The following is a 15,975-nucleotide window of genomic DNA, read 5'->3' as shown; positions in this document are numbered from 1 at the left end:
ACAAATATGTTCTGCCAACAAGGCTTAACGCGGCTTACCTCTAGCATCATTTTCTTTGTTTTTTTTTCCTTCTCTAGTTGCGAGCATAGTAAATACAATAAATAGCTCACACACTACTAGAAAGCTAAGAGGTAAACAAATTTTGAGAGGTAATAATAATTCTTGTTTGCTTGATGGCGTGATTAAGTACATTTGGGTATAATGTGGCGCACCCAACATATATATATATTGTTTTGGCACACAAGGAAGTCCGTAAACACGAAACAACCGGCAATTGTATCGGCATATAATGAGAGGTTTCTGCTCTTTTCTGTTCACAATAAATTATGGTTCTCACATGGTGTGGACTTGTGTCACTTGTCATCAGACTCCATTAACAGTAGTAATTGATGAACAATCCCTGATCTCAAATAATTAAATGTAAAGGTTGTCCATGCTTTGGGCTCACCTTCCTTGTCCCCATTACATGTGCGCCCTTGTCAGGGGCTAACAATGGTTAGTAATTTCATTTGAATCCTATAGAGGATTAATCATGTGTGTAGTATAGCATAGATGGCATCAAGAAATTCAAAGTTTGAGTACCCAGACTATGATGATATTTGACCTGATCGGGTTGTGACTAAGTGACGCTTTGTCAAAATGGTGCAGGTTGACATGTCTTAGTAACATTTCACGTGATTGTTTGGGGTACACTGGAGTATGAACAAGGAATGAATTAATATCTCAGTGGTGATAGGACTTCATGAAACTGCTAACAGATGGTTTGATAACTCTTGCCTCTTTTCTCTCTTCTTTTTTGTCTCCTCTTCTCCCTCCTTTTTGAATGTGTATATTTAATCATGGGTCTTTATGTGATCCTTTTTTTGATTCTTTATGTGATCACTTTATCGTTGACATGGTTACATTTGTTAATCGTATTTTCTCATCAATTTCATTTATTTTTGGTTTTCATGTGACTATTACAACAATGAATGTTTAAACAGGAATACATTTCAAATGTGCAATATGGAGTTGTAATCTTGCCTTGAAAAAGACCAAATTGGTCGAAACATGTGTCAGCAGGCAGACATTCCACAGATCATGGAATAAAATATTCAGTGTTATCAGTCTCTACTGGACTCATTGCAACATATTATGTGACAGCGCATGTTAATGGAACACTAGTTGGTTTTGGTGTTCATAACTTAGGTTGGGGTAACCGAAGGTTGCGTAGTCACCGCAGCAGTCACTATCACTAGATAACTTTATTTAAAAAAATGTCTTAGCCCCAGCGTGCCTTTTTTCTGGTCACCCGACACATCTTTATATCAGACCCATACATGGACAGGCTTACACCACGTGGAATGTGAATAGTCATGCAGCCATGAAATTAACAAAAAGGAGTGACAAATGAACTTAAAGATGTGTTCTTTTTGCATTTTACTTCACATATTTACACAATTGTTTTGTATTTGTTCTTTGCCTTAAAATATTTGTTAATTATTTGCTTAAACTTGTATGTTTTTTACTCTTCCAATTCTTATGAATAATAAAAACACATGTTATCTTCTACTGTTATGTAACAGTTATTTCAGTTTTTGAGGTACTATACGTGACATTATGCAGAACCTTTGGCCAATGAATGGTAATGTCCTTAACGTCGACTACTTTTTTTTGTAACTGTATCTTTACCCCCTCCACGCCTGCCCATATTGGGGTAACCCTAATTTGTTATATTGAGTGACAGGGAGAGAACACTCATGCCGGTTGGCTCCAGGGGCTTAACATGGGCCAAGGAAGTTGCCGAACAAATAAATGCATATAACAGATGGGCCTGGAGACCAAATGGACATTATTGATTACCGAACAAATTGCAAAGTACTTAGAGTTCTTGAATACTGAACTAAAGAAAAAAAAAGCCATGGACAATATATGAACATATTGCACGAGTGGAGAGAAAGTGATGGGTATCTACGAACGGAATGAAAATAAGGAAAAACCATTTATGAACAATGTGAAAGTATAAAGTTAAGTGAAAACCAGTAATGAGAGTTGGTGAAGCACGTGAGAGGAAAATGATAAGCACTATGGGATAGTGTGAAATCAAGGTGGTGACAAGGAGTAAAACGCCACAAAGTGAATTGTGAAAAAGGCACGTGTTGGCATAAATAGGAGACTGCCAAGGAGAAACAGGAGTATAGATGGACTAATGCCAAGGGTGCAGAGAGGAAACCTAAGGTGGCAAAGTAGTCCCATGAGAGTCAGTGAACATTATAAAATGTCAAGTGTTATCGGTTGCGTGACCTGTGATGGGTGGACTGTGTGGTCCGTCAACTGCACCGAGACGGAGTAACCCCTACTTGAAGTAAGCCACAGAAAGCCACAGAAATAAAGAGGTTGACGTTATTGTGCTTAACGAGTGTTAAGGGGTTACAACAGCCGGGTGACATGCAGGCGAGGGAAAACCGCTATTTTAAAAGGCTTTTGGGACTACCCGGCTCATCATCCTATGCACCTGTATACAGAGAACTGGGAATGCAGTTATTGGAGGATGAGTGGGCGATAGCACCTGGCCTATTGTGGCTTAGAATCTGGGGAAACCCGAAGGATGAGTTGTGCCACTTTATAATTAAATCAACTATGTACTTGGACTTGTGGCAAAAGATACCCTGGCTCAAATTCGTATATAAGCATATGTCTAGGGTTAATTTGGCGGCTATGCCACCTGCAACTAGCTTTCTCCAAACTAGAGAAGTAAACTCCTTAAGAAAGTGGTAATCAAGGAACAAGCGCCACTCGTACTAGTGCTGCCCGGCCTTTGCAGGCTGATGCGCATCATCTGTTAATTAGTGGCTCGCTCAGCTACACCACATTTGGGCTAGGGTACTTCACCATAGCTGGCTTATACCAGGGCCCGCTTTGATTGCCTACGTTTGATGGGGAACACCGCAAAGTGGACAGGTTACTCGGACGACTCAAGCTGTCCTGTCTGTGGTGCCCCCACTGAAGATTTGGGCCATTAAAAAATATATATATGTTGTCCTGGCTGCTCAATCATTAGAGAGCGAACCATTTTGCAAGTATTGAGATGTACTGGCTTGCGTTTATATCGGCCAGCGCTGATGCTGCTATTAAAGGCAGAAACGAAATATATTGCTTGGGCCCTGCTGTCATATTTGAAGGCAGCAATAATGTTTTTGAGAAGGGGTGCCATAAGAAGACGTGTTCTGGGATCTTAAATTTTCCTGTATTGTGTGGTTTTGTAGTGTATTAGTTATTTTTGTACTTTAGAAGACTGATGAATTGCTCTACTGTGATATTTGACTTGTGCTTATGAATTCTACTGTAGATTGTTTCATATTTTATGGACCAATGCTCTTTTAGTGGTGATCAATGTGCTCGTTATGTTTTTATTGTGAAATCTTTTTGTTATGTGTTTAATGGACATTGTTTTGTCCGAATTAACTTTTCAAACATCAAACATCAAGTGTTAAAGTGACCAATGAGAAGAAAAAGCCAAGTTAATGGTTGGAAAGCCTGAAAGGTTACAAAGTGGATTTTGAAATCATATTGCAAATTAAAAACGTTGATTTAACTGTGAACTGTGTTGAACTTTGGGAAGGGAACCCCAAAGCTGCTTGTAATTATATTGAACTTGGGGAACTTTTTGTGAGGTATCAACGGGCTCGGTTTAAGGGCGGCTTGGTTGTGCGGTGGATTGCAAATTGTGCTGCTTAATCCAGCTTAGTGCTGTCATTTTGGGTTGGAAGCGCTTTTCCGCGTTTGGTTTATCTGAAATTATGTGCAATGCCTGGTTCCAGAGCACTGGCAACTAATGCTGTACTGGAATCACCTCAAACCCTCTAAGGGGAGAGCCGGTGACCCCTTGATCCCAGGTGATCGCCTACTCTTTGACATTGTGGCCAGAAGTACTCGGCGCAGACAGCAATAATTTCATAAACTGGACTCCTGACACAGATGCATTGCACAGCAATAATATAGTCCTGACTCCCGATTTACATCTCAAGTCCCTGCTACAGGTTGTTCAAGAGGTAGCCAGCCATCTGTGAATTGCAAAAAGGCGAAACCGATGGTCTTAATGTAGCAGTGAGTAAAGCCATGCAATGCCCCTCAATAGTATGGACATCGGTATCTCCGAAGTCCTGTCTAATTTGGATTAGAAAAAGAAGCGATGGAACCTGGCCACCAGTTGGCAGTCTGTAAAAGAGAGGATTATACTTGACCTTGAGAAGTGCGAGACTGTTAAAGACTTTCAAGTTTGGACTGATTCTTTTGATACTATAACTCATCAGTTATGCAGGATGAATAGAGTGTGCCAAACGGACTTTTTGACTGCCCCAATAACTGTTAACAAGGCAGAAGTAAGCTGCCAAACCGAACAGGAACCACACAGTAACTCTGTCTGTGACTGATGAATCGGCCGCACCTCAGACCATTTCACATGGCCTGGACGGCAGTGTAATCACCTCATCTGGTCTTACTCCCTCGGTCTATAAGGGGACAACAAACTGTTCACAGCCGTTAGCACCTAGAGGTCTAGAGAACAATTCTTCCTGCGTCTCATGGAGTAAAGACATCTGTTAGAGAAAGGCTGCTATGCCTGAGATTGCCGATCCATGTTTAAAAGGGCTCGTTGCTGATAGAAGAAATATGGCCATTGTGAATGTAAACAATTTAAAGGCGACTGAGCCGAGAGAGGCTCTTCAGAATAAAGTGTTGGCGTGGTTGCAGAGTAAAACTGGTGGGAGCTATATTCAAACCCAAGATCTGAGATTTTTGCAGAGGGTTCAAATTAAGGAATGGCTTTCAAAATACGGCCCTGATTTTATCGTCATTGGATGTGGCTGCAGTAATCTCCCCGCCTTTTCTTAACTGTTTTAAATCATTAGCGAAGTCGACTTCTACTACCAGTCTTAGAATTTTTATCAACTGGTTCTCGTGTCTGATTTATGTCTTGTTCTTTTGATGTATGATCTTTAATGTTGTGTGTGGTGTTTTGATTTTATGTGCGCCCCGTAAGTTTACTGGTCTGATTTTATGTGCGTTATAAATAAAGTAAAGTAAAGGCAGACTTTTGAGTTGAACATTATGACACAGATCATTCTTACTTTCTTTAGGTAGGGAAATCCCACCTTAGTACAGGGCAAGTTAGGCCTTACTCCATCCTGGCATTTGAGAAATAAAAGCTTTATTTCAGAAAAGGTGATCTGTTGTCTGTGTCTTACTTCATGATGCCTACACACTTGATATATTCAGACTGTGAGCCTCTTGTGGTTATCAAACTGAGGAGAACTGCAGTTTCGGTTCTTTGACGATGGGATAGAGCACGTTTTGGCTGGCATGTGCTACTCATAACTAAAATTTCTGGGCTATAACCCAAAGCCGCTCATGTGATAGCCAACTTTGTCCCTGTCACTGCTGCTGAGATCTTCACATTAACTGCTGTTATAACGTGAACCACTGCGAATCCGAACTCCAAGGTATCCGGACTTCCTTAGGAGAATTTTAAAACGGTGGTATCATGGCTGGTCGAGATAATCGCCTGGACCCTCATTATGGGGGTGTTCCCAGTGCCTATGGAAAGTCCCTGGTCTAATCTATCATTAAAAGAGGCATATGTAATTGCCCACTATCACCCCAATTAAAATCTTCACCGCTTGTATAAGATTTTGCAGGAGGTAGCTTTATGTTTTATTAAAAAGAGATATCCAATAGAATACCCCTGCAGTTAGGTCACACATATAAAACCAAATTCTGCAATGAAGGGAATGCATGCTCTTATTTAAATAATATTGCTTTTGGCACGCTGTTTTGTCTCACACTCGTAATCACTGCAGTGTGGCTGATGACTTACTTGTGATCCCTCTGAAAGACTACAATTACCATCTCGCTGAGGGGGTGACTGCTGGACAAGCGCCCTTTGAACTCGCTGTGGTTGACTATTAACAACCCGCCTGACGCTGAAGCAGCGCGGCAGTGACGTGCACAAAGTGCGTTGCCGTCTACTGTCGAGCCAGAGAAAGGAACCAACCTCTACTTGTAAGCAATGAAACCTCCTATCATTGCCCCAGAGAACAGTGATGACAATTGCGTGGATGCTCCGGGGAGTTACCGATAAGTGGAATCACGACTGCGGTGTTCATACCAACGCGGTGGTTAAACATCCATATGACCTGAGGAAACTCTGCACCAACACTTATATGCAGGACACTACTTCTAGAGACAGTGTCATCTCTTCCAACTCTAAGATCACTAGTTTTTTGTCTAAAAAAAAAAACCTAGTTCTTCATTAAACCTATCTATTACAAACCATGTCAACATGTCATTAGCTTGCCTATGCAGTGATGGAATCAATTCTCTATACTTGGGCCAGAGATGTTCCATGAATTAGTCAGTGTTCTAAATGCATCCAACTTGAGGCGGGGACCAGATTGAAGGGCAATTCCACTAACCAATTAGGTTGAATAGAGCTGCACCCATACGAAGGTCATGCACACGACAGAGGCGTCAAATTGATGGTGCACAAGGGCAGCAAAGTTGATTTAGAGACCAGTCTATTGCACACTCAACAAACACTGTTGCATAATTCTACTGTTTTGGAGTATGTTAATGAAAGTCAAGAAGCTCACACTAAAATGACTACTAGGACAAGTTTAATTGTCTACAAATGCAAAGAATGAGAGACAATCTACATCAGGAATGGAAGATCATTTGATCTTGCATAATTCGCTTTCCTCCACATTGAAATGACAAGTTTTGGATTTCCTACTTACCTCTCTTGTAAAGCATTGCAATCTCATCTACCGAGAGCTAAAAGATAATTCGGAATGTCTGACACAAATATCACATTTAGGAATTAAACTTATGACCTTGTATGTTCCATGCATCATCTTGGATTAAGTGTGATGATGATGATAATCATATCGATAAAGAAAGGAGCAATAGAAAAGGTGCTGGCTCTTCAAAACGTGTTAATAAGCCAACAATCAAGTGACACTCTAGCGGCTGCTATTCCTATACTGGATCAGAGTAATATATTATCTCCTTGTCAATTGGGACGAGCTCTCTGAGTCTAATGCCAACCAGAGATCATTGAACTCAAATAAACTTCAAGTGAAGTATGGTAGAAAGCAGCGAAAAAATAATAGAAAACGTAAGATTGAAAAAACTGCCAACAGAAAAAATAAAGCAGCTAAAATTCCTTGTTTCTCAAACATCTATGACAGAGCTTGCAACGGATTCTGATGGCAAATATTTTATTATAAATGGGTCTACAGTAAAGAAGAAACAACATCCGAAAATAAAAGGCATTAGTGACTAAGCCTAAAAAGAAAATCAAGGTGGTGAATGCTTCTGATGCAGCGCCGTGTGGGGATGACATAGTAATTCCAATTATTATTAAGGAGTCTCCTCCAAGGCGGAAGAAGGATATCTGTGACTTTCTTAAACAGCCCGCTTAATTATTCAGATGTACAGGGAAAACACAATATGCACGATAGATCGATTTGATCTGGAGTGTATTGATCTTGTATTTAGTGCAAACGAGCGATGCTCTCCTATTAAGGCGATCAACCCTGATGTGAAAACAACTTTTACGATTACTGACATTCCTTTCTCTTACCAGAAAGGCACAAGTACCCATTTGTTTGATAGAAATTCTGACTTTATGCAGTTTATATCTCAACAACATAGAGAAGTAGTAAATTGCCATTTAAAGCCTGAGCACATGTTAAAACATCAAGGTTTTACTACTATGGCATGGGTTGATAAAGCTAATTGACCCAACCCTGTTGTGGATTGTTGTTAGAGAGCTTATTCTGCACTACTGAGACTTGCATATTAGTGCAATGATAAATTTGTTACATTTTGCGCCTGATTCATGGAACGTTTTCCTATGGGATTGCGCCATTAAAAAACACATCCATGAATCGGGCCCTTTATATTGATATGACAGGTTATTTAAAACGCGCTTAATACCCAGAGGTTTCTAATTGCTGACCCGGGGATCGAACCTGTGGTGCTCCTTGTCGTCTTGCTTCCAAGGCGAGCATGTTGTCCCTGAGCTATCCGCCCGAGACACTGCGCATGATTATTTCTAATATCATCATGTTGGTAGACCAAATTGAAGGTCAATCTAGGTCAGGTGTAAGAGTCTACTTCAATGCACAATCGGCGCAAGTGACCATCCTCTCCTATTTCTTAAAATGGGACATGAATGTAGTGTGATTAAACCGGGGAGATGGTACAAAGAATCTTTAACATACCTGGAGACGATTACCTTAATATAGGTTCCTAATGGATCTCTGATTGTGAAAATAAACGAAGGGGAGACTAGGACTAACTTTGCCAATGTCGCTCACACTCCAGAACAATCTGGTAAACAAGAGTAGGGCTGTTCTTGGTTGGCAGAGGCTCACCAACCAAGAATGTTTCGCAGACAAAGCATCTGCAGCAGTCACCTTTCCTGGAATATGAGAGGCCATGGCCACTATTTGGGTGAAGATTGACTTTGGGTGAATATTGAAAATGTTATGGTTGTGGCCCTACAGGAGACCTAGGCAGCAGATTTCCTTGTATGCGATGGTCGAAATTTCATTGAAACTTTGGCAACTTCAGGCACTATAGGCAGACTAGGGGAGGTTTATTTTTTGATGTTCATAATCGTCTTGATATTTGTAAAGTTTACTTGGTCTCACGTTTTGTATTGGCAGAGTTCACCAATGGGCAGTGGATGGGTTCCTTCTGTAGGGTATTGATGATCAACATTTAAGATTCCCCCTGGTCTTCTATATACCCAGGAAATTATGGGCATTATTGAATCACTGGTAGAGGAGCCAAATAAGATTGGTACAATTCCCTTCTGTTCTAATATTGGGAGACTTAAAGGCTTAATTACCGTATTTGATATGAGTCAGACGCAGTATTAGGTATACCTATCGCCCAACTTAAAGAACCATCCTATAATGCCAAAGGGTACAAATGGAATTAATTCATGAAACGTCATGGTGCAGAAGGAACATCCCAGTTGGATTCTCTTATAAGAGAGTGCATCGACCCTGAACTATGTTTTCATTCAAACCCAATACTTTTTCATTATAGCTGGTTTAACCATAACATGTTTGAAGAAAGTGATCATTTTTCCCTTATACATACTTGCCATACTGGCCGAAAACAGTTCCAGACTTTATTTCTCAGTTTCCGGATGACCAAATAGATATTAATAACGGAGGGAACCGTATAATATGGAAACTTTCCAAACTAGACAGAGCAAATCACTACTTCATGAACGCCAGTGTCCAACTAACAGAGCAGATAAATACAAATGGAGTAGAGGTAGACAATGGTTACTATAGGATGGTAACCACAGATTTTTCAATAACAGAATGGTTCCTGGCTAATTATAAAACTATGATCAAGGAAGTTATTCAACAAGCTTTCCATACTTTGAGTAATAACATTAACGTCGCAAAATAAACCCACATATTGGCCACATAACAAACGGAGATTTGATGTGATCGTAAGCGCATATTAAGAAAAGCATTCAGACTGGTAGGTAACCACTGAAAGTGAGTATTCAGTATGGGCTAGTATTTGCTACAAATGCATTAAGTGACAATATCAGCAATGGTTACCCGACTATACTAATAAATTGAAATTAGAGCGATGGAGAAAGCTGATGGATATTGTTAGTAAAAAAGATGAGGGAGGATTTTGGTTTGTTGTGAACAATCAACCTAGGAATCCTAGAATGTTAGAAGGGGCGTCTAAGAACGCTTGGGAGAATTTTATTGCTGTAACATTAGGCAATAATACTAAGGAAGATAAACTGTTAATCAGTACTAATGACAAGTGGCAGCTGTTAGGCAGAATCCTGTGCAGTTCCCTTGGGGAACACTGCAAAAGGATTAAGACTACAGGAGTAAGCAGTAAACCCAATTGGTAGCAGTCTGTACCACCCAGATTTACCTGGTAGCTGTGGCTGAGCAGTCAGACCTCTCTCAAGAAGAGTTAGGCAGTATACAGAGGATGCACAATATGGCTAAAACACAGTAGAGCAAGCAAACACTGACCAGAGCTTTGTATCAAAAGTATATAATTATTTATTTAACACACACTTTAGAAAATACACTAGCACTATTAATCAAAGTAAGTTCAAAACACAATCAGAAAAGTATACACACCTCCCTTAAGAATTATTAGACAAGTCTAAGTCAAAACACCACTTTTTGTCAAAACAGAGGTGAGCGCTCAACTTAGATGGCACTCCAATAATTAAATAAAAGGGAGAGGAAAAAGGCAGGTCATAAAAATAAAACAGTTCCCAACACTTTTAAAAGACCAAAACAAGTTAAAGAAGGCAGAGTCTATTGTAGAGCCAAAGTTCATAGGCCAGGCCCACTTTAAATGGAGCAAGGTGAAATGTGCCCAAGATCACACAGTTGAGAAATGCATTCAAGTCTTTGTAAAAATGTTCAAAAGAGGTTGGGTTGATTCTGAAGGTAGAGTTAGAAGGTCTGGGGCCAACCCAGTTGGAAAGCAAAGGATTTAAGGGTCACCTTTAGCAAACGGTAGAAAGGGAGGCCAGGTGGAACACAGTACCTTTTAAAGTTGAGGAAGCTCCAGCGGTGGAAGTTGTTCCTGGCAGCGGGTGCAGTTTGTTGTTTCGACCAGGGGAAGAGAGGATGTCGTCGAGGAGGAAACTTGGAGTCATTGCACTGCCCACGGAAGAAACCGGCCGCGGAGTTCGTCGGTTAAAAAGGTGCGTTCCTGCTATTCGCGGTCACAGTGGTGAAGCTTGGCTATCCGGCCGCCGGGGTGCTTGGCACGGGCGATTCGACCAAGAGACGTCCTGGACGGCGAAATGGCGAACTGGTTGATCCCACCAGCTCAGAGGAAGAAGACTCTTTCAGCAGAAGATCTTCTCTTGTAGTCGGGAAAGTGGTGAGGTCGTTGCAGCAGGGCTCCACCGGTGGTGTCGTCGTTGCAGATGGTTCAGCTTCTCCCCTCTTCAGATTTCTTGGGTCCTGTGGCGACTTCTGAAGTTCCAGTCCCAAAAGCCCTGCTTTTATGCAGAAAACCCCCCATTCAACAGCCTAGCTGTCACTCATACATACTAAGTGGTGAGCCGGGTGGCTCGCCACTGGGCCAATCTGAACAGAGTGCGACTTGAGTTGCTAAGGCAACGCAGTCCAGGGTGCCAATTCCCCCACCCACACATCCTGTGGAACCCAGACAGAGTGGAACCAGTTGGAGGGCTTCTGTGGAGAAGCCCGCCAAAAAGTGGAACAAAGGGCCCGACCTTGGTTGGAGTTAGAGACGGACACAAACGCCATTTTAGAAAAGAGTTCTGGCAAAAAGACCCAACCGGTGATTTAATATTAAATAAATAAACCGGCGGTATCTTTAACATTGCACCAAAAAGTGGTGCGTTTAAAATCAATGGGAAAATCCCATAGGAAATATTCCGGTGGAATATTTTGCGTGGTAACCACTGCCACCAGCCAGAAACTCGACAAGGGGGGACTGGACAGTATCCCCTTGGAAACAGACCCAGGGGCAATCGAATTAACCCCTTGCAGTACTCCCACAATATGATGGTTTGTATTGGTTCTGTTCACAATTTTGGACTAGTAAAGTCAATGGTGACTTTACATGCCCTGGGAGACAGTAGTCAGTCCCAGGGTATGGAGTCTATGTTTGGGGGTCACTATGACACCCCTGTGTTACTGCACTGAGGGTGCTGTGTAACACATACACAAAAACAGATGATACCCTATGGAGAAAATAAAAAAACCCATAGCCCATAAGCACACAAAGTGTCAAAGACATACCTCAAATCATGCCTAAGAGTGGGAAAAAGAGTCTCACTCTTAGCAGGAGAAAAAAACAAACCCCAAAAATCCAGCAAAGCTGCTGGGGGACTCACTAGGTTTGGCAAATTAGCCTTATAAGAGAATTCTCCCTAACAGCAGCTGAAGCATAGTATAGAGGACCTTGGGGTTTGCAATGTACCAATGAAACTCAGCCCATATAGATGGGGCGCTGTGCTGCATTTGTTGTTTCAAACCATCAGCATTACTGGAATTCTAGCAGAAACGTGGCTACAGAGTATTATAATACCAGTATATAAGGTCCCTTTAATTGCCAAAAAACAAATATTCGCAAGGTTATTATTAGATGACATTATCGTTTGGGTAGAAACTAATTGGGTTCTTCCTTTCAATCAACTTGGCTTCCACAAATCGTGTTCCACCATAGATAACTTTATGCACTCTAAACTATCATTGAGAGTGCATGGTGCTTTAGACAACAACCATTGTATGTAGCATTTCTCTATTTGAGTGCCACCTATGACACTATTAATCACACCACGTATGGAAAAAAGTGGAAGCATGGGATACTCCCTGTGGACTTCTAGATATTGTGAGGAAGTTGTATCAGGACACATCGGTACGCGTGAATTTGAATATGAGGGGTGATTTAACAGATCATATTGCAACTACTACTGGGCAGATTTATCCAACTATTTAGATGTCGTACTTACTTGTCCACCTAAACTAGGAAACCTAAAATTCTTATGGCTTGGTTATGTGGATGCCCTGATTTTGATTAACCATGCCCCTAGGGACATGCAGGCATTATATCACAATTATCAATATTAGCTGAATCACATGACTTAATGATTAATATCGCCAAAATTAAATGAATGGTGTATAATAACCAAAGGAATAAACATCCAAATAAATAAAGGTGGTTGCTGCAGGGAATCCCAATGGAACAAGTGCAGTGTTCTAACTACCTGGGTGTCTTAATTGACACACAATTAAACTGGAGACCCCCACATTAAAAAACTAGATTTGGAGATTAAACAGCAAATGGGTGCAATCTGACGATTTGCTGCCGGTTATACAGGCTTTTCCCCTTCGTCTATAATTGGGGTATATGAAATGAAACTTATTCCAAAAAATACCTATGGGGCACTGGTATGGGGGGGGGGCAGACACAATAAAAAGAACTTAAACGTTTAGAAAGCCGATGTATTCAATCTTTACTGAGTTTTCCGTCCTACCTTCCAGTAGAATACCCATTGTGTGAGCTTGATTAAAAAAAACTCTCAAGTTGGCACGAGGGTTGCAATTTGCCAAGTACTATTGGAGTATGGTTAATCATGGAAACCTGTTATGGCAGACTGCCCTCAAGATGGAAATAGGGAAAATGTTGGCACATCGCAAATAGACTACATCTACGAAGATCTGGAACAAGACAAAGCCTGGGAAAGAAATTCTGCAATAGACCCTCCTAGCAATATAAAAGTTTTATCAAGGGCTACCTTGTTGACCCTGGGAAAGCTCAACTATGGGTTGATCTCTCTAGCAAAACTAATAGTATATAAATGGGAGATTGGATCCTACTCAGCCTGGTAAATACATAGATGCCTTTCCTAATTCACACTTTAGAATGAAATATATGCATCTAAAATTTAATCTGGTTAACCAGGTGGCACCTGTTTGAAGATGCACGCTGTCCGAACTCGACATAAGAAAAACATTTTCAGTGTATCCTTTCTCTTAAAATGCTGTACTTCGAATATTGTGTTTTCTCAGCCCCACAGATTAACTGCATACCAGTTACTCTTATTCCCTTAATATGGCCAATCTATCCCAAAAATACGCCCTGCCCCACCCCCAAAATAGGAAACAATGTGCTCATATAAGAGCCTCTTGCTAAGCACAACAGACCTGGACGGACGCTGGGATGTCCAGATATGAATGGAGCCCGAAAGAATGCTTGTTAGGTACATATCCCAGGATAAGCAAACACAAACACATAACCAAGCTGATGGACATTGCCTGTATTTTAGCCAAAAGAACAATAGCAATGGCATGGAAGGTGCCAGGAGGGCCCAGGCAAGAGCGATGGATCAAAGAGTTGGAGAGATGGACAGAAGCGGAAACCAGAGCATGGCAGGACGGAACTAATGCAGAAGACGATGGCGGGAACGACACGCTTGAATCATGGAAAGCGCTCCTCCGAGACATAAACTTTGCCGCCGACCACAAGCCCCCCTGGGCAGACTGCCTATGCCAGCGAGAAAGAGCAAAAGACCACCCTAACGTCAAGGGTTCCTTGGCTGGGTCTCCCCTGGCGTCCCGGAGCTCCAGCCCTCTAGATCACCGGCCCAATGTGAACTTGAAAATCATATAGCAAAAATCGAAGACTGTTTAGGTTATTAGTTTAATTTGTTCTCATGGTTTTGTTTCTCCTTTCCTCTGTCATCATTTGTATGTAATGGAACAAAAGTCAATAAAATACGTTTAAAAAAAAAAATAAAAAAAATAAGAGCCTCTTGCTTCTGTCTACAGGTAGTCGGATACGTTCGGATCAATGGTACTAGCAGTAGAGAGCCACAGGGAGGAGCTCTAAATATTATTAGTGCCTGATTGGAAGATGAATTGTAGGGTAATAACTGATCATTTGGCTTGAATTACTAGGTGCAGAAAAGTATGGATTACTAAAAGACATCTTTTAAAGTTACAATATGTGACTTGCCTGTAATATGAGACCAGAAGAAAGGGAAATTACTGTTTGACAATTTAAAAGAACAGGGAGTAAAATACTCCCACTTCGAGATCTTATTTGGAGTTTTGTTTCTTTTTACCGTGTGTTTATGCTCCCCTAAGTGTTGAATTTAAAATTATGGTGAAAGAGGAGTCTGTGAGGTCTCTTGTGCGTATGTGCTCTGTCATCTCTGTAATCCTGTGAAAGTTCAATTGAAGGTATTATCTACCCGCAGCACAGAGAAGTCTTTCTTGGATTGCCTGAGTGATAAACCACCTTTTTGAAAAACGTATTTGATAGTGTCTCCACTCCCACTGGTGGGACGGCGGGAAGTGCACACACCACATATTCTCCGAGAAGCTGCAGTGACAATAGGCTGTTTGCCTGGGCACCTGGGACATATTGCCTCACCTCTGTGTTACAAGTGTTTTTTGGATGTAGTATATTTTCTCATATTGAGTGTGCCTCTTCCTCTATGTGAGTTTTGTCTGGTTTGCAATGGCACATAGGAACCAACAGTTGGTCCTGTATCTCTGAGCATTAAGACAAGTGAGCGAATGTCTAATTAAGGCCCATCTATATACCTTACACATGCTGGCAACACCAATGATCGGACGGGAAAATAATTGTTACAGATAGGTTTCACACTTCAGAACTAGTAATTCAACAAACATTTTATTTTTTAAAATTCTTTTAAGTAGGTAATTTGCAATATAGAGAATAGTTCACTGTCTCGGTGGGCATCTGATAACTATGCTTATTGAAACCCACAGGCATGGGTCCTTATTGCAAAGATTCTGTATTTCCTATCCATATAAGAATGTTCAATGGTATGTTGTTTCTCACTCGGGTCTCGTCCCCTTGTTTGCTTTCTCCATTGCAGGATGCCAAGATGAGTGAGTTTCGCATCCATCACGATGTGAATGAGCTGATTAGTCTGTTGCGTGTGCATGGAGGGGACGGAGCAGAGGTGTACATCGATCTACTGCAAAAGAATCGCACTCCTTACATCACAACCTCTGTCTCTACACATACTGCTAAGGTTAACTACATTTTTCTTTTTGCCTGCTTTGATCTCCGATTTCTTGTGCTGTGATAATCTGTCCTCCCGTGCTGGGATAATTTGTGACATTGGTCTAATTTGTCTATTTCTCGTGTTGTTTTTTTCCTCTGTTCTGCTGTGTGTCTGGTCCTTTCCTGTGCTGTGTCTTTCTTTTAGTTTCCTGGAAATAAACTCTCCTTTGTAAGAGGACATTATGTTTCTCTTTGTGGAGCACCGTTTCCTCCAAATCTTGAACTGGGTTGATCTTTCGTTGCCGTGTTCATGGCTGCACTCATTCCTTGCCTGGCTCGGTTCCGCTCCTGTCCCCCACAACCTGCTTGACATGCATCCTACCACACTCATGTCATACTTTG

The 15,975-nt window shown here is 41.3% G+C and overlaps 1 protein-coding gene across 4 annotated transcripts in view; it reads left to right on the top strand.

Moving 5' to 3' along the window:
• Positions 1–15,975, top strand: part of TUBGCP2 (tubulin gamma complex component 2) — a 704,444-nt gene that overhangs the window by 79,463 nt on the left and 609,006 nt on the right. For all 4 annotated transcript variants that reach the window (XM_069611057.1, XM_069611056.1, XM_069611059.1 and 1 more), the window contains exon 2: positions 15,443–15,601. In XM_069611057.1, coding sequence (XP_069467158.1) covers positions 15,452–15,601 — 150 coding nt within the window. In that variant the 5' untranslated portion in view covers positions 15,443–15,451. The remainder of the gene's footprint in view (positions 1–15,442; positions 15,602–15,975) is intronic.

This window comes from Ambystoma mexicanum, chromosome 8 (assembly GCF_040938575.1).
Source record: "Ambystoma mexicanum isolate Mex_15411 chromosome 8, UKY_AmexF1_1, whole genome shotgun sequence".
Taxonomy (NCBI): domain Eukaryota; kingdom Metazoa; phylum Chordata; class Amphibia; order Caudata; family Ambystomatidae; genus Ambystoma; species Ambystoma mexicanum.
Note: the sequence above shows the minus strand (reverse complement) of the source record. Positions and strands in the feature narration are given on the sequence as shown.